The sequence below is a fragment of the Thalassophryne amazonica genome, chromosome 8 (genome assembly GCF_902500255.1).
Source record: "Thalassophryne amazonica chromosome 8, fThaAma1.1, whole genome shotgun sequence".
NCBI lineage: Eukaryota > Metazoa > Chordata > Actinopteri > Batrachoidiformes > Batrachoididae > Thalassophryne > Thalassophryne amazonica.
Window position 1 is genome coordinate 71,434,566 of NC_047110.1, and position 19,308 is coordinate 71,453,873.

At 41.2% G+C, this 19,308-nt stretch overlaps 1 protein-coding gene across 1 annotated transcript in view; it reads left to right on the forward strand.

The window, feature by feature from the left end:
- The window catches only part of sema3ab (sema domain, immunoglobulin domain (Ig), short basic domain, secreted, (semaphorin) 3Ab), a 72,291-nt gene that overhangs the window by 33,415 nt on the left and 19,568 nt on the right, over positions 1-19,308 (forward strand). Inside the window, exons 3-6 of the mRNA XM_034176634.1 lie at positions 1,093-1,155; positions 7,125-7,244; positions 11,302-11,392; positions 18,722-18,841. Of these exons, the coding sequence (XP_034032525.1) occupies positions 1,093-1,155; positions 7,125-7,244; positions 11,302-11,392; positions 18,722-18,841 (394 nt within the window). The remainder of the gene's footprint in view (positions 1-1,092; positions 1,156-7,124; positions 7,245-11,301; positions 11,393-18,721; positions 18,842-19,308) is intronic.

Below are 19,308 nucleotides of genomic sequence, written 5' to 3' on the forward strand. Positions count from 1 at the left end.
CATCGGAATGCGGCCGGCGCGGTGCGGAAGCACAGGAAAAACACCTCCGTGTTGATAACCATTTGTAAAATCCAGGCAGCTTTTGATGGCTTTCAGTGGAGTGAGTATATGAGAAATTGTTTAACAGCTGGACATGTTCCAACTTGTCCTTAAGGTTTCCAACGGAGGTGTTTTTCCTGTGGCGGAGCATCGCGGCGGCTGCGAGCCGATGCTGCAATCCGCCCGCACGTCTTTCATTAAAAAAATCTCCTTTAACAGTGGAATATCCGGATAAAATGCTGAAACCGACTTCTTCTGAAGCTTCTCTGTTCTCTCACGACGTCCTGGATCAATAGAGCCTGAAATGTGGAGGTTTTCAGCTTGAAACAGGCTGACGACGGCGCCTGGGAGTGTTGTACGACGTCTCGCACCGTGGGAAGTCCTTAAAGCGACAGTATCACCTCAAAATCTCTCATCAGCCGTTAAAATTTTCACCAAAAACCAGCTTAATTTTTTGAACCGTGTCCACTTCGATGTGTCTCACAGGTTTAGAAAAAATTTTGATCAAACAAAGCGCCAGTCTCTCAGCAACTTCTCAGACAAAGGAATTCCGACGAGAGGCTGGACGACTCCTCCCACAAGGAGTGCTCACAGGCTAATGACGTCACCGACAGGCGTGGAAAAACTCACGCATGCGCACAAGGGTTCAAGCATGTCTGACGTAAAAACATATGAATGAAATCCATATAGTTTTTGAAAAAAATAAAAAGGACCTATACTTTATGGACAGCCCTCGTATGTGCATCTTCTTCCAAGGACCAGCCCACGGTTCATCTTGAGAGCAGCTTTTTTGTTTCCTTAGAAAAGTGCTTGATGAATATTTCAGATCAGGATTGTTGCACATGATCGCATCCTGATCCAAGCATGTTAGCCAGCTTTCAGCACACCTGGATGAATAATGGAGTAAACTGAAACAAAGTGGACAACAAATCACGTTGTGACCCTTCAACCATCATATACACTCAACCACACTGACACATATATACTGGAAAAGCCATTTTTGGGGTGTTTTTCTTTATTTTGACTACTACTATAACTACTTTTGTGTTGCAGATCCCTTGGTTAGCTTCTTCCACCCGGAGAGATGAGTGCAAGTGGGCAGGAAAAGATCTCTCGGTGAGAATTAAAACTACCCATTATCAAGTCTGTGTCATGATTTTGCCCTTTCGCTGTCACTTCAAAATGTCTGCTTTATTTTACTATAAAATATAATCAATTCTTTCACGTTGATCGTTGCATCAGGGTTACTTTTTAATGTATAACATTCAAATCACAAATGTACTTTTCCAATCGAGTGGCAAAACAAACCTGCCCAGAAAAGCTTTTTGTGGTGAGGTGAAACTGTAATCACAGTAAAAATATTTTTATTCTCCACAGACTCTTATGAAATCTGTTTTCAGCAGACTCCGTGGCAAAGCGCTGGAATATAAAGACTATTTATGCCTCAGTTCACGGCCTGGCATTGCCAAAGCTGTCGATGCTGTGCTATTCTTTGCTTTTAATAGATGTGGTGGGATGGATGGATGGGATGTCCTTTGAGGTGATTAGAGAAGAATAAAACTTAAGGGTAGAGTAAAAATAAAAGAGTACAAACAATGCTTTATGAGCTGAAAGTAGTTTTGTTTGTGAAGCACAGATGGGGTGAAGGGATAAAACTGCACCTCCAGAAGAGCTTCGCTAAGGTGCACAAAAATCACAAGAAAAATCACAAAGTTGTTTTTTCTTGTCAATGCACACTAAGTCATTTCAGGAAAAAAAAGGATAAGTATAACAATTCCAGACTGCTTCATACTGATGTAAATGTTTCAGTTTGCCTCTTCTTCTCCCATAAAAAAAAACAAACTTCATGTTAATGATACAAATAGTTGAAGGTATAATGATTTTGTCACTGTCACATCCACGTAAAGCTATCATTATAGGACGAATGACGATGTTATATTTGATTTTAGAAAATGTTATTGTAAAGTACTGGGGATGGAACTTGTGCTACGTGTTCACAGTTCAACTGCATGTGCACCAAATAAAACATAACACATGTTATTATTGCAGTAAGTAACCCACATACTTAGTGGGTTACTTACTGCAATAATAATATTTACTACTCATAAAGTTGCCCGAAGACGATGAAGAAGAGGAGGAAAACGTTGCCACGAACAGCGGGAGAAGAAGAAAACTAGAAGGGTGGAAATGAGAGTGGGTACTTTGAATGTTGGTAGTATGACTGGTAAAGGGAGAGAGCTGGCTGATATGATGAAGAGGAGAAATGTAGACATATTGTGTGTGCAAGAGACCAAGTGGAAGGGAAGTAAGAGTAGGAGCATCGGCGGTGGGTACAAGCTGTTGTACCATGGTGAGGACAGGAAGAGAAATGGTGTTGGGGTCATTTTAAAGGAAGAGTATGTTAAAAGTGTGTTGGAGGTTAAGCGAGTGTCTGACAGGGTGATGAGTGTGAAGTTGGAAATTGAAGGGGTGATGATGAATATCATCAGTGCATATGCCCCACAGGTTGGTTGTGAGATGAAGGAGAAAGAAGATTTCTGGAGTGTATTAGATGAGGTGGTGGAGAGCGTGCCCAAGCATGAAAGAGTGGTGATAGGAGCAGACTTCAATGGGCATGTTGGTGAAGGGAACAGAGGTGATGAGGAAGTAATGGGTAGATATAGTATCAAGGATAGGAATGGGGAAGGACAGATGGTAGTTGATTTTGCAAAAAGGATGGAAATGGCTGTGGTGAATACCTACTTTAAGAAAAGGGAGGAGCACAGGGTAACATATAAGAGTGGAGGAAGGTGCACACAGGTGGACTACATTCTTTATAGGAAATGCAAGCTAAAAGAAATCACAGACTGTAAGGTGGTAGCAGGAGAGAGTGTCACTAGACAGCATAGGATGGTTGTTTGTAGGATGACTTTAGAGGTAAAGAAGAAGAAGAGAGTGAGAGCTCAACAAAGGATCAGATGGTGGAAGCTGAAGGAGGAAGACTGTTGTGTGAAATTTAGCGAGCAGGTGAGAGAAGCACTAGTTGGAGGGGAAGCAGTTTTGGACAACTGGAAAAGTACTGCAGATGTGGTGAGGGAGACGGCTAGGGCAGTACTGGGTATGACATCTGGACAGTGGAAGGAAGACAAGGAGACTTGGTGGTGGAATGAAGAGGTCCAGGAAAGCATAAGGAGAAAGAGGTTGGCGAAAAAGTTTTGGGATAGTCGGAGAGATGAAGAAAGTAGACAGGAGTACAAGGAGATGTGGCGTAAGGCGAGAAGAGAAGTGGCAAAAGCAAAGGAAAAGGCATATTGCGAGCTGTACAAGAAGTTGAATAGTAAGGAAGGAGAAAGAGCTGGAAAGGATGTGCAGCAGGTTAGGGTGGTAAAAGATGCACATGGTAATGTGCTGACAAGTGAGGAGTGTGTGCTGAGAAGGTGGAGGGAATATTTTGAAGAGTTGATGAATAAAGAAAATGAGCGAGAGAAAAGGCTGGATGATGTGGTGAGAGTAAATCAGGAAGTACAAGAGATTAGCAAGGAAGAAGTGAGGGCTGCTAAGAAGAGGATGAAGAGTGGAAAGGCAGTCAGTCCAGATGACATTCCAGTGGAGGCATGGAAATGTCTAGGAGAGATGGCAGTAGAGTTTCTAACCAGATTGTTTAATAAAATCTTGGAAAGTGAGAGGATGCCTGAGGAGTGGAGACGAAGTGTGGTGGTTCCTATTTTCAAGAACAAGGGTGATGTGCAGAGCTGCAGTAACTACAGAGGCATAAAGCTGATCAGCCACAGCATGAAGTTATGGGAAAGAGTAGTAGAAGCTAGGCTTAGAAAACAGGTGAAGATCTGTGAGCAGCAATATGGTTTCATGCCGAGAAAGAGCACTACAGATGCAATGTTTGCTCTGAGAATACTGTTGGAAAAGTACAGAGGACAGAAAGAGTTACATTGTGTGTTTGTGGACTTAGAAAAAGCTTATGATAGGGTGCCAAGAGAAGAGTTGTGGTATTGTATGAGGAAGTCTGGAGTGGCAGAGAAGTATGTTAGGGTAGTGCAGGACATGTACAAGAATAGTGTGACAGCAGTGAGATGCGCAGTCGGAATGACAGACTCATTCAAGGTGGAGGTGGGATTACACCAAGGATCAGCTCTGAGTCCTTTCTTGTTTGCAGTGGTGATGGACAGGTTGACAGATGAGATCAGACAGGAGTCCCCATGGACTATGATGTTTGCAGATGACATTGTGATCTGTAGTGAGAGTAGAGAGCAAGTTGAGTCTAGTCTGGAGAAGTGGAGATATGCTTTGGAGAGAAGGGGAATGAAAGTCAGTAGAAGCAAGACTGAGTACATGTGTGTGAATGAGCGGGAGCCCAGTGGAATAGTGCAGTTACAAGGAGTAGAAGTGGTGAAAGTAGATGAGTTTAAATATTTGGGGTCAACTGTTCAAAGTAATGGAGAGTGTGGTAGAGAGGTGAAGAAGAGAGTGCAGGCAGGGTGGAGTGGGTGGAGAAAGGTGGCAGGAGTGATTTGTGACCGAAGAATATCAGCAAGAGTGAAGGGGAAAGTTTACAAAACAGTAGTGAGACCAGCTATGTTGTATGGTTTAGAGACAGTGGCACTAACAAAAAGACAGGAGGCAGAGCTGGAGGTGGCAGAGCTGAAGATGTTGAGATTCTCTTTGGGAGTGACAAGAATGGACAAGATTAGGAATGAACATATCAGAGGGACAGCTCAGGTGGGACGGTTTGGAGACAAAGTCAGAGAGGCGAGATTGAGATGGTTTGGACATGTGCAGAGGAGGGACCCAGGGTATATAGGGAGAAGGATGCTGAGGATGGAGCCACCAGGCAGGAGGAGAAGAGGGAGACCAAAGAGGAGGTTCATGGATGTGCTGAGAGAGGACATGCAGGTAGTTGGTGTGACAGAGGAAGATACAGAGGACAGGGTGAGATGGAAACGATTGATCTGCTGTGGCGACCCCTAACGGGAACAGCCGAAAGACAAAGAAGACTACTCATAAAGTTGCCCACAGGGTGTAAATCAGACAAACACTATAAAATATAATAAGTTGACTTTACTTAAAAAAATATGCAAAGTAGTTGCCTTAAAAAAAGTAATTTATGTTAACTTAGATACATTAGTAGTATACTTTATTTCAAACTCAAAGTCCATAAAAAAACAAATAAATAAAATAATAATAATAATAATATTTAAACAATACAGACAATAACACACAAAACATACAGTTTATAAAAGCCTGTTGTACCAGTGCTTCCACAGAACTGACACAGGGTCTCACCAGAGTCTGTACAAGGGAGTTCTCACAATCATTTAGCCGGCACACAAATCTGTACATTAAATTTCTCCATGCATCAAATGAGTTGACATGTGCCTGACAGAACAGCAGGCTTGCACTGCTGAACCTGGGCTTTTTCAATAAAATGCGAAAAGCATCATTATAGGCAACTTTAAGTTTTTGTAATGTCGTCTTCCTATATTTGCACCACAATGGTGCTGTGTAGAGTGGTGAGCAGTAGGTCCTGATCAGCTGGATTTTTACATTTTCTGTGCACATATGAAATTTTCTCACCAAAATGTTGGCTTGGGCATAAAGTGTTCGGTGCTGGCGATTGATATCATCCTCATCACAAAGCTTGTCTGTTATAAAGTGACCCAAGTATTTCGTGTCACCACAGACTCTTAGTGTTTGTCCAGACAAATAAAAGTCTGGAAAACAAAGGTCCTTATCCTCTTTAGATCTACAAATAAGTACAGTACTCTTTTTTGCATTATACTTAATATCACATTCAAGCCCATAACATTCACTTATCATACTTAATTCATTTGTATGTTAGCATTTACAGTGAAGGCATCTGTTAAAATGAAACCAAATGCTTTCTGCTGTGGACCCAGTGAAGCCAGTTAAGATCATGGAAGCATAATCTCTTCTACTTTGTGTGATTTATCTGAATATATAATGACATATTCAAGTTTAATGTGAGGTCAGCTCTCATTCAGCCATGTGTTATTAGTGCAGAAGGAGGCACACCATAAGGTACACCTTATCATTCATAACCCTACAGTCACATTAGCTACAAGCGACAGTGGCAAATCAACAATCTTGTGTCCTTTTTGCAGTGACAAGAGACAACAGTTGCTATGTTGCCAGCTTGGCAGGTAAAAAACCAAAGTCTATTTTATGCTGGGCTATGCAGCACAGCCAATCCAAGTGGAGTAGAGTGACATCAGCTGGCTGCTCGGCCAAACAAAATATTCAAAGATTTCTGAATGCACCCCGAAACAGCTGTATTTTAGTATAAATCTGTTTCACATTTGTTCTCCTCTATTTTGTAAATGTCACTGAGGAATAAACCCTTCTAAATCTAAATGTGCTGTTTTTGTAATCAGATAATACAAATGAAGTGCTTTACAAGACATTTTACAAAGATGTTGACACAGAAACGTTACAGTGAAAGACGTTAGACTAAAACCAAGTGATGTTTGGTTCTGTTAAGTAGTCATGTAGGAAAAACTGACAGTGACAATGTCACATTTTCAAATCCTTTATGATCTATCATTAAACATTGTGACACCATGTATGTAACCACAAGCTGGCCATGCCTGGGGAATACTCATCAAGTGACAAACACCAAGTGCTTGTTGCAATCAGTTGTAGCTAATGTGACTGACCGTAGGGTAAGCAGCAGTTTTGCCACAGTTACATTGAAAAGTTACTTTATACAGTTACTTCATTAGCATTTCTGGTCTTTTAATGAATGAACACCAATATGTCAGTGCACACAGCACACAGAAGCTGCCAAAGCTCCCTGAGGTGAAGCAACGAAGCACCAAGGTGACGGTTTTGTCATTTATTTTAGTTTTTTGTCAAGTCACAATTGTGCATTTTATGTACATGATGGCACCTGTGTTCACCTCCATACGGGCTCACCACCCACAGCGAGAGTGTAATGGGTCTGGTGCTCTGTTTTTCAGGAGTGTGCAGGGACATATAGTCGCACAGCCTGACAGTTATGTAAAATGCTAAATAGTTGTAAAATTGATTGGCTTTTTTTATTTATTTATATTTTTCTGGCTCTGTTTCATAAGAGGGAATGCTCAAACTTCATCAAAGTGCTGCAGCCTTTCAACCAGACCCATCTTTATGTCTGTGGAACAGGAGCCTTTCACCCCGTGTGTGCTTACCTGGAGGTCGGCAAAAAATCAGAGGTAAAAACTACTTTGACTTCTATGCCTCATTTGATTAAATATTTCTTTTGCCTTAAACACATTATTATTATTATTATTATTATATACTTGGCAAATATCAGCAGTTCTTATGTGAGGGTGAGTGGTTTCTCCTTTCAGTAACAGGCATCAGGAATAAAAAAAAATATTTCATTCATCAAAATAAGATGGAAAATTAAATTTAAAGTTTCATAGCCTGTAGGATTTGCAGTTTATGACTGTAATTTAGGAACTGCAGTGTGTGTGTTGTCTCTATGTGTGTGTGTATTCATCTGAGAATGTGAGAAGGATATTGCTCCTTTCTCCTTCAAATGTCACTGAGTCAGACTCATAAAAACTCAGTCATATTATTTTCCTTTTCATTACCCTGCTATTTGCAGACAATTACAGGCATCTGAAAAAAAGTGTATTGATATAAATCATAACCTACAAATGTGCATTTCATTAGTTTTCTATGACAAGGTCACAGAGAGGGTTGTGGGGTTTCTAACTTATTTATTTATATTTATTCTGGCTCCTTACAACGTGTGTTTGTAGAAACATGACTTTAAAGTGCATCAGTGTTACTTTACATTTCTTCTCTTTTGTTGCTGTACATTATATTTCTTTATTTGTTTTAGTAGTACTATTCCAAAAATAATGTATATACATCCAGTATCTCTCCAGCTATATCCAGCTTATTTTAAATAAAGTAATAAGTAAAATCAAACTGTAATGTCCAGATGTGATCAAAAGTAGTTTAAAATTTGATGTCTTCATTGGGTTGGTTTGCAGTTTGCTGTTTAGGCGGAAGTGATTGAGATGAGAGTAGGTATTGCCAGATCTGAGGTGGTATGGTTCTTCCTGGTTGGGAATATGTTCCATCCCAAAATGACTGAAATCCAATTCATGTATGTTTGGTTTTAGTGTATGAAAGTGATCAATAGCCAAATTAAGGTAGCATCAGCAGGAATGAAGGAATTGCTTCAGGCTGTCATGGTGAAGAATTTGAGTATTGTAGCTCAATTCTCAATTTACATTTCAAATCTGGGAAAACAAAAAATAACTTTATCCACATTTACTAGTACTATAGATCTTTTAAACTAGAAACAAGCAAGTGTACTTGCAGTTTACTTGTGTACATATCACAGATATACTTAATGGATTATACTTAAAATATACTTTGCTTAAACTGGAAAGTATACAGAAAGGTTTAAGTATATTTGGCCAATATTTATACTGAAATGTGCTTGCATATACTGACAAGTACACATAAAAATATGAGTATAGTTTGCATATACCGCCATGTATATGGGAATGCCCAGGAATATTTTCCTTATACTTGTATATTATGCAAGCTTTACTATTTGTTATGTGTCGGACTACCGCTACCGCTGGGTCCGTGATGTTTGGCCAGAGACTACTGTTATGTGTCGGACGCAGGACGGAGAACTGACCAGCGTTTGAAGGACCCAGTATGAAATAAGCAGAGCACGGTACAAAGGATAACAAAATTTAATTACATAACAGTGATGTGAAGAAAGTACAAACAAATAAGTGCGCGGTCTGCGAGGTGGATTACGGTGCGCTCCCAGCTGCACAAACGGTCCGGAGCCAGAAACAGTTCGGACCCAAGGACCCCGCCGACACCCCCCAGGTGGCCGCGACAAACCAAGTCTGTGAAAGAAGAAACCATCATGTGAGTCCACACTCCACACACAGAGAGACCACTCAAAGGTGTACATAAACAGCAAACACTTCCTGGCTTAATCACTTAATCAGCTTCCCACCCTGCAGGCATGGAACACCCAGTTCATATACTCAACTGCAGTGGAAGCTGAATAAACGACTAACATAACAGCTCAATATAATAAGGTGTGAGGGACACCACATTTACTGACTGTACAAATGTTAGTCACAAAACCTAACGCACCTCAGGAAGTGTGCTGACGAGCGTGAGACCTCACCCCCTCGTCTTTCACAGACCATGGCATCAAACCTGGACATTCTCTGCATCCATAATGATGAGATGGCTCTCAAGGCGACGATCTCACCCGTCTGGTCACAAGGTCGCGTCTCTGGCAAATACACACTGTGTACTCCAGACTTAAATGCCACCATGCTCCAATCCGTGTAGATGCACCACAGCTGTGAGTCCTGATGAACTGCACATGATCAGCCTCAGGTGATCAGGGTGAGGTCCTGAAAACTCAGCCACACAGCCACTCATTCCTAAACGCGTGCCACCTGGAAGGAAAAACAAAAAACAGAAACAGAAGACAGAAACAAAAGACAGCCAGGCACGCCCAGCCTCACAACACTATTCTTTGATTTTCAGTTTCTCGTCTAGTGGTTGGACAGGTAGACTTGAGACCAGAGTATCATTCGTTTAAATTCCTGTCAGATTGGAAAGTCATGAATGTTCCTTGTGAAGTGTACTTTCATAAACTCAAATTGGACTACAGGTACATAACTATTTCCTTTAAATTACTTATAACGCAGTATAAAGTAAAATGTCTTATGCACTGAAAGTTTACTTCTCTTACATTTCAAGTATAGTTATTTTGAAAAGTGGCTCTCACTCACATGGTGAATTTCAGCTTTTTCCATCAGTCCACGTATATAAACTGCAGGTCTGTAAAAGCAAGCAATAGAGATAGCTTTGATCCTGCAGGCATCGGATTGGTCAATGGAGCAAGTATTTTATGGAATTAACTCATGTAATATAGCTCTTTGTGTAGGTTTTATTGATTTATTTATTGATTCTTATCCCAATTTTTATCTGCTAGAATGTTTTTATTTATTTATATTTTACTTGCTTGCACTGATTCCTGTCTTTTTGGATGAAACACTGTTGTCACTGTTTTTATCGTGTTTTAAGTGTTATCTGTGAGGGTGGAGAAAGCCAACTCACTTCACTGTAAACCAAATCTACATTTGGGTACAAATAAAGTTACCTTGACCTACTTCAGAAAATATACTATACTTTTTAGACTAAAAAATTGGACAATTTAGTCCCAATATGTACTGAATTAGTACACTTACCACAAGTTTAGGCTTGTGAACAAACTATACACTCCATGGATCTACATGTTGACTTGGCACGTTTTATGCCAGATGCCCTTTTTGTTGCAGCTCCAGATGTACATGGTGAATGGGGCGCAGGTGGCCTTGAGGCAGGGACCTTCTGCTTGGGAGGCAAGCTTGAAAAACGTTATCAAATTAGTTTTTATGTTAAACCACCTTCAAAGTTTATTTGGAGGGGAAATTTTTATGTAGATTTATAGAAGTCTTTGTTTGCATTTGGAAACAAATTTGGTGGACTTGGGGTGTCATTGAGCAGCCCTGGCCCATGTGGCCCTCACACTGGCACATGCCTAGTCCCCACCCTCACCAATGACTAAAAGCATTAAATCATAGGTGCATATGACATAAATGAGTGTCTTTGTACAAGATAACTGGAGTCAAAGTGACAGACAGGCTAAAAGAGTTTGATTTTGCTGAATGAAGGTTATTTAGGCATCTGATTAGAATGCTTCTTGGATGCCTCCCTTTGGAGATTTTCCAGTCTCATTCAGCTGGGTCTGGATCCAAGAGAAGACCCATATGGCTTAGAAATATCCTGATATCTCCCAGAAGGAGCTGCTGGTGCCACAAACTGAGCAAGTGAACAGAAGAATGGATGGGTTCCAATCATAGAAATGATGGGTGCTTTTGTCATAATAATGGGTCTGCCTTATAGCGCCAAGAGCAGCTTTACAAATGCTTAGCTAATACATCTAATGTATCTTTTTTCTCTGTGTGCTGATGAAGCAGGGTATTGTAATCGGCCATGTTTGTGTGTCTGTCTGTGAATGAGATAAAAAACAAAAACAAAAAAACAACTTTATCAATGTTTAACCAGACAAAAAATCAACCATACTTTCAACAAATCTGATTTCTCCTTGTACTGAACTAATGCATCACTTCATTACAGATGAATGCATAAATCTTTGATGCAAAGTGACATGCAAAACATTTCAGTCATTACACTTTACATTTTGTGTTTCTTTGTGTCCAGGACAGTGTTTTCAGACTGGGGCCTCACACAGAAAATGGGCGCGGAAAGAGTCCTTACGATCCCAAACTCGTCACTGCTTCCATGCTAATTGGTGAGTTTAAGAGCGGACACAGTGTACTGATTTTCTGTGTGTTACATTAAGGGCATATAAAAACATGAGAGACCTGAGAACACCCTCAGTGTTACTCTTTAATTTTACCAGATATACTGAGTCCAAAGTAAATGTCAGTTGTAGAACTCAACGCTTCTGTCAGTCATTAAACATTGATCTGCTCTGTAGTTTGAGTTTACTTACGTAGAACCTCTCATTGGCATGATTATAAACTCTATTTCAATCTGAATGCCACTTGAAAGTGCTGGGCGTGCATGGCAGATGACACTTTGAGTTTCTGTTTACTAAATTCCCAGGTTTTGGCTTATAAAGCAAGACTGTTTGAGCATGTCTACCCCCAATTATGGCCGGTCACATTGTGTTATATCACACCATTTAACCTAACAGATGGCCATTTTCCAACCCGTCACCCTTCATCTCCTCTGGTCTTTCTCTCTTCTCTCTCACCAGTGTTATTATGTACTCCCCCGCTTCACACCTCTGGCAGGTCTCTCCATCCATTCAAACACCCCTCACCACCAATCAAAGCTTTGACTACTGCGTTAATGTCAATTTCACACTCCTTATGTTCATCACGTCAGTCACTGTCTGTGGTCACTCAAGTCTCCAAGTGCACCTCTGCAGCTGAGTTTCTGGACGGTTCAGCTGTTGCAGCTGCATCACTGCATGTCTTTTCACTTATTTTGACATCCAGTGATAATATAGTATAGTGGTCACCAACCTCTTCAACAATAAATAGTGCAGCAGATAAGTGAAAGAATCATGCAAATGGTGATAAAAGCATCAAATTCAACAGAAATACTCCTTAGACACTCCTCTTTTGAAAAAAAAAAAAAAAATTGGCCACTTGACTTTTCAATCGGTGGTCAGGTAGGGGTCAATTGAAGAATTACACAGAGGTCAAAATTAAAAGATGCTCCAATCATATAGAAAAATATTCCACATTATTTGCCTGATCATAAAGATTCCAAAAAAGATATAATTTGGACTATCTGTGACTGAATTCTATGTAGTTATGGGCTAAAAACAGCAAGAATGGTGACAAAGGTCAGTGTCATTTTGTACAGGAGTCAAAAGTTAAAGTTGCTCCAATTTTGGTAAAAAGTGTTGCAAGTTATTGGTTGAGCTAATAGGATTAATAAATGGAATAGTGTTGACAGTGCTGAATGCTTGGTCTCCAAAGTAAAGGTCAAACAAGGTCTATGTTACCCCGTAACGTGATAAGTAAGGATGATACATAGTCCAAACTATTCCTTTTTAAAACCATGTTAACTCAACTAGTAATTTGCATCACTTTTTACCAAAACTGGAGCAACTTTAACTTTTGACCCATGTTCAAAATGAAACTGACCTTTGTCACCATTCTTGCTGTTTTTATCCCGTAACTCCATAGAACTGAGTCACAGATAGTCCAAACTATACCTTTTTGGAATCTTTATGATCAGGCAAATAATGTGGAATATTTTTCAATATGATTGGAGCATCTTTTAATTTTGACCTCTGTGTAATTCTTCAACTGACCCCTACCTGACCATGATTGAAAATTCAAGTGGCCAATCGTTTTTTTCAAAAGAGGATTGTCTGAGGAGTATTTCTGCCGAATTTGATGCTTTTATCACCATTTGCAGGATTTCGCTCTAAATATTCTCTTATCTGCTGCACTAAAATTACAGCTCTAAATTAAAACAACACCAGTGCAGTACCTGTAGGAAGCATGTGTTCCTATAGAAAAGAGGAAGCTTTGCTGATGATCTTTGTCGAAGCTGGTGCGTGAGAACGTTCTGCCTTGTGATAATAAAGCAAGAAGCGTCTGTGTGTCTATGGCTTGCATATCTCTCAGTGTTTGTGTATTATTCATTTCTTTAATTTATTTCTTCCGTCTCTCCCTTGATAGATAAGCATGTGTTTAAGGCAGAGAGTGACTCATCTTTGTTGACGATCGTTGTCGAAGGTGGCACGTGAGAAGGTTCCGTCTTGTGCCAATAATGATGACTTCAAAATAAAATGAATCCCAAAAATTGTCATAATAAAGAATGCACATCATTGTGCCATGTGCAAGCCATATCTGAAAGAGGCCTATCTGATAAACAGTCAGAGAGATATGCGAGCAACATACACATCTTGCTTTACAGATAGATATAGGGTTTGACTTACTCAGTTTGCGTGTGTCATAACGTGCAGAAACGCCATTGCTCCTGCAAAAAAAAAAAAAAAGTGTGTGCTGATTTACTGAAGGTGTGCACTGAGGACTGCATCTTTCCAATTCACAAAATCGTGCATATTGTATGTTTGCCTTCATGAATATGCAATTTAGAGTGTATCTACCCAAGTCTGAAAAAGTGAGTTGTGACTGCATATGTATAATATGCATTTGTAACCTGGGTGTTAAATTATTATGCGTGACAGACTGCTGTTTCAGCAGCCGAGATGCTGACACCTCCTCGTAGAGAGAATTAAAATAAATGTTCATTAAACTGCAGGCATACGTAAATAATTAACAGTTTACCTTGTGCTTGTTTCATTAAGAACAAATGTCTCCATGCATAACAGATGGACCACAGTTCTGCGCATTTCTGCGCTTAGTAAAAAGTACTTTTTAGTGCAACTCTGGATCCTTACTGTCACTGATGTACTTTAAGGTCACTTTTATGCAATAAATTGCAATAAACTGAATGAAAACTGGTATGTGAATTTTTTTTTTCAATTCCAATCATGTTTATATATGCATATGTACTTTATTTATATCTTCTTCTTTGTCTCTCGGCTGTTCCCGTTAGGGGTCGCCACAGCAGATCAATCGTTTCCATCTCACCCTGTCCTCTGTATCTTCCTCTGTCACACCAACCACCTGCATGTCCTCTCTCAGCACATCCATGAACCTCCTCTTTGGTCTCCCTCTTCTCCTCCTGCCTGGTGGCTCCATCCTCAGCATCCTTCTCCCTATATACCCTGGGTCCCTCCTCTGCACATGTCCAAACCATCTCAATCTGGCATTTCTGACTTTGTCCCAAACCGTCCCACCTGAACTGTCCCTCTGATATGTTCGTTCCTAATCTTGTCCATTCTTGTCACTCCCAAAGAGAATCTCACCATCTTCAGCTCTGCCACCTCCAGCTCTGCCTCCTGTCTTTTTGTTAGTGCCATTGTCTCTAAACCATACAACATAGCTGGTCTCACTACTGTTTTGTAAACTTTCCCCTTCACTCTTGCTGATATTCTTCGGTCACAAATCACTCCTGCCACCTTTCTCCACCCACTCCACCCTGCCTGCACTCTCTTCTTCACCTCTCTACCACATTCTCCATTACTTTGAACAGTTGACCCCAAATATTTAAACTCATCTACTTTCACCACTTCTACTCCTTGTAACTGCACTATTCCACTGGGCTCCCGCTCATTCACACACATGTACTCAGTCTTGCTTCTACTGACTTTCATTCCCCTTCTCTCCAAAGCATATCTCCACTTCTCCAGACTAGACTCAACTTGCTCTCTACTCTCACTACAGATCACAATGTCATCTGCAAACATCATAGTCCATGGGGACTCCTGTCTGATCTCATCCGTCAACCTGTCCATCACCACTGCAAACAAGAAAGGACTCAGAGCTGATCCTTGGTGTAATCCCACCTCCACCTTGAATGAGCCTGTCATTCCGACTGCGCATCTCACCGCTGTCACACTATTCTTGTACATGTCCTGCACTACCCTAACATACTTCTCTGCCACTCCAGACTTCCTCATACAATACCACAACTCTTCTCTTGGCACCCTGTCATAAGCTTTTTCTAAGTCCACAAATACACAATGTAACTCTTTCTGTCCTTCTCTGTACTTTTCCAACAGTATTCTCAGAGCAAACATTGCATCTGTAGTGCTCTTTCTCGGCATGAAATCATATTGCTGCTCACAGATCTTCACCTGTTTTCTAAGCCTAGCTTCTACTACTCTTTCCCATAACTTCATGCTGTGGCTGATCAGCTTTATGCCTCTGTAGTTACTGCAGCTCTGCACATCACCCTTGTTCTTGAAAATAGGAACCAGCACACTTCGTCTCCACTCCTCGGGCATGCTCGCACTTTCCAAGATTTTATTAAACAATCTGGTTAGAAACTCTACTGCCATCTCTCCTAGACATTTCCATGCCTCCACTGGAATGTCATCTGGACCGACTGCCTTTCCACTCTTCATCCTCTTCATAGCAGCCCTCACTTCTTCCTTGCTAATCTCTTGTACTTCCTGATTTACTCTCACCACATCATCCAGCCTTTTCTCTCGCTCATTTTCTTTATTCATCAACTCTTCAAAATATTCCCTCCACCTTCTCAGCACACACTCCTCACTTGTCAGCACATTACCATGTGCATCTTTTACCACCCTAACATGCTGCACATCCTTTCCAGCTCTGTCCCTTTGTCTGGCCAATCGGTACAAGTACTTTTCTCCTTCCTTACTATTCAACTTCTTGTACAGCTTGCAATATGCCTTTTCCTTTGCTTTTGCCACTTCTCTTTTCGCCTTACGCCGCATCTCCTTGTACTCCTGTCTACTTTCTTCATCTCTCCGACTATCCCAAAACGTTTTCGCCAATCTCTTTCTCCTTATGCTTTAATGGACCTCTTCATTCCACCACCAAGTCTCCTTGTCTTCCTTCCACTGTCCAGATGTCATACCCAGTACTGTCCTAGCTGTCTCCCTCACCACATCTGCAGTACTTTTCCAGTTGTCCAAAATTGCTTCCCCTCCAACCAGTGCTTCTCTCACCTGCTCGCTAAATTTCACACAACAGTCTTCCTCCTTCAGCTTCCATCATCTGATCCTTTGTTGAGCTCTCACTCTCTTCTTCTTCTTTACCTCTAAAGTCATCCGACAAACAACCATCCTGTGCTGTCTAGTGACACTCTCTCCTGCTACCACCTTACAGTCTGTGATTTCTTTTAGCTTGCATCTCCTATAAAGAATGTAGTCCACCTGTGTGCACCTTCCTCCACTCTTATATGTTACCCTGTGCTCCTCCCTTTTCTTAAAGTAGGTATTCACCACAGCCATTTCCATCCTTTTTGCAAAATCAACTACCATCTGTCCATCCCCATTCCTATCCTTGATACCATATCTACCGATTACTTCCTCATCACCTCTGTTCCCTTCACCAACATGCCCATTGAAGTCTGCTCCTATCACCACTCTTTCATGCTTGGGCACACTCTCCACCACCTCATCTAACACACTCCAGAAATCTTCTTTCTCCTTCATCTCACAACCAACCTGTGGGGCATATGCACTGATGATATTCATCATCACCCCTTCAATTTCCAAACTTCACACTCATCACCCTGTCAGACACTCGCTTAACCTCCAACACACTTTTAACATACTCTTCCTTTAAAACGACCCCAACACCATTTCTCTTCCTGTCCTCACCATGGTGCAACAACTTGTACCCACCGCCGATGCTCCTGCTCTTACTTCCCTTCCACTAGATCTCTTGCACACACAATATGTCTACCTTTCTCCTCTCCATCATATCAGCCAGCTCTCTCCCTTTACCAGTCATACTACCAACATTCAAAGTCCCCACTCTCATTTCTACCCTTCTAGTTTTCTTCTTCTCCCGCTGTTCATGGCAACGTTTTCCTCCTCTTCTTCATCGTCTTCGCCCAGCAGTAGCCCAATTTCCACCAGCACCCTGTTGGGCAATAGCACCAGTGGCGGACGTTGTTAACCCGGGCCGCGACCGATCCGGTATGGGAATTCGATTCTGAGTCTGCATAGTTCGGTTGGCTTGTTTTACACCGGATGCCCTTCCTGACGCAACCCTCCTCATTTATCCGGGCTTGGGACCGGCACTCAGAATGTACTGGCTGCACACCCCATGTGGCTGAGTTATATGTACTTTATATATATATATTCTATTTCTACCTCATTTTCTTATTTTATTGTATAGTTACAAGTATTATTATTATTGCTCATCCTTGCACACGCTGTTTGATGCACATTTTCCTCTACTCGGACCCATCTTGTGTGTTTTTTTAAGAGCTGACATAACGTGTGAATTTCTCCACTGTGAGATCAATAAAGTCTTATCTTATCTTGTAGTTGTACCCATAATCAAATTACAGTTAATTAATTAACATATATAAATTACTCATTTACATACTGATGTCTATGTCATGTTGCCACCAGCTCTCATGTGCACAATTATTCTGAGCAAATCACCCACAAAACATTGTCCAACCCAACGCAAAAAAGTTAGCACCTATTATATGGGATCTTAACAAATCAGGTTTATAATGAGGGTAAACCCCTTTTGCATCTGGTGAAATTGGATGCACTAGATGATTTTCCCCCTGTAATATCCCGTCGACATGTATGCACCTGCTGGTTGGTTGGTGTATGCTGGATTGTTAATAAATTTGTTGCAGCTGTGCTGATCAGTCAGTGAGACCAACAGTTTCTGCACAGAACTGCACTAAATCAGAGAAGTAAACAGTTTCTGATTTTCTGATTGTTTCACAGCAGTTACTATGTTACTTTCTCAGATAACACAGCCACAATGTCACACAACCCAGTGGAAATTATTTCTGTTCTAATTCTCTCTCCATCTCTCTCAACATGTATGGTGTTAAAGTTAATTAAATCCAGCCTGACTTTCTTGAAAAATAAATCTGTATTTTAAATGTGAAAAGGTGTTGCACATTTATTTGTATGTAAATATGTGACAGCAGATGACTGTCCTGCCTCAAACTGTTCACACGATGTGATGGTTTGTATTGGGAATGATTCAAGATTGATACACACAAGCCGCAAGCCACAATTTGCTTTGGGGCAAAATTTCAATAAAGTATTTATTTATCTATCTAGCCTTTTTCCCCACATGAAGTCTGTTAACTTTCTAGGATGGGACACAGTGATTAAAAGATGTGTGGAATGAGAGATTTTGTAATGACTCACTCTCCTTTGCACACTGCATCAAAGCATTTGATGGTACATGTATCTTCATCAACTCAACAGGTTGTCTGAGATGGCGGTGGGACGTCACGCTGATGTTTGTTTCAATCATCAATAGCAACAACGATAAAATCAGACTGATTGAACACTGATGGAAACAAACAACACAGGAATGAATGGCGTGAACACAGCCATGTTTTGGTCTTGTTGCTGATGCATAAAATATGTGGATACAAGCCTGATTGTAGTTGTATGGCTGCATAACATCACACGTATCATGATAAAGATGTGCAAGGAGATTGTGATCAATGAGTTGATGACTTGTGTTGTAAAACTGTATATATTTTTCCTCATTGTCAGATGGAGAATTATACGCTGGGACATCAGCTGACTTCATGGGGAGAGACTTTGCAATCTTCCGCACTCTTGGTAAACATCATCCAATCAGGACAGAGCAGCATGACTCCCGCTGGCTAAATGGTAAGCCAAAGATTTTGTTTGTGGGGGGCCTCAGGGGCCCAGGAGTCATACCCCATGCAGACAATCTGTACTTCTTTGAATGCTTCACAGCATATTCACTTATAGGATGAGCTGGATTTGTTCCCTGAGATTCGACCCCTGTCACACATAGCCGACATGTGCACGAACCAGGCTAAGTCTGAAACTGCAAAAATGGCAATAATTGAGATGTCATTGGGAGAGAAAGATACCGGATGGATGCGCTCGAGTGCGGTCACTCACTTGCTCACTCACCCACTCCCTCACTGTTTTGCTCGCCCGCTCGCTCCCTCGCACTCACTGACTTCGGAGCAGGACATTGCGCTGGCAGAATGGACATGTGTCCCACACATGACGGACTGTCAGCACTGTGCTCACGGACACAGCATAGCGATTGCGGTGTGATGAGCATGCAAAGTACACAGAGGGCATGTGTGCTGTACTGTCCG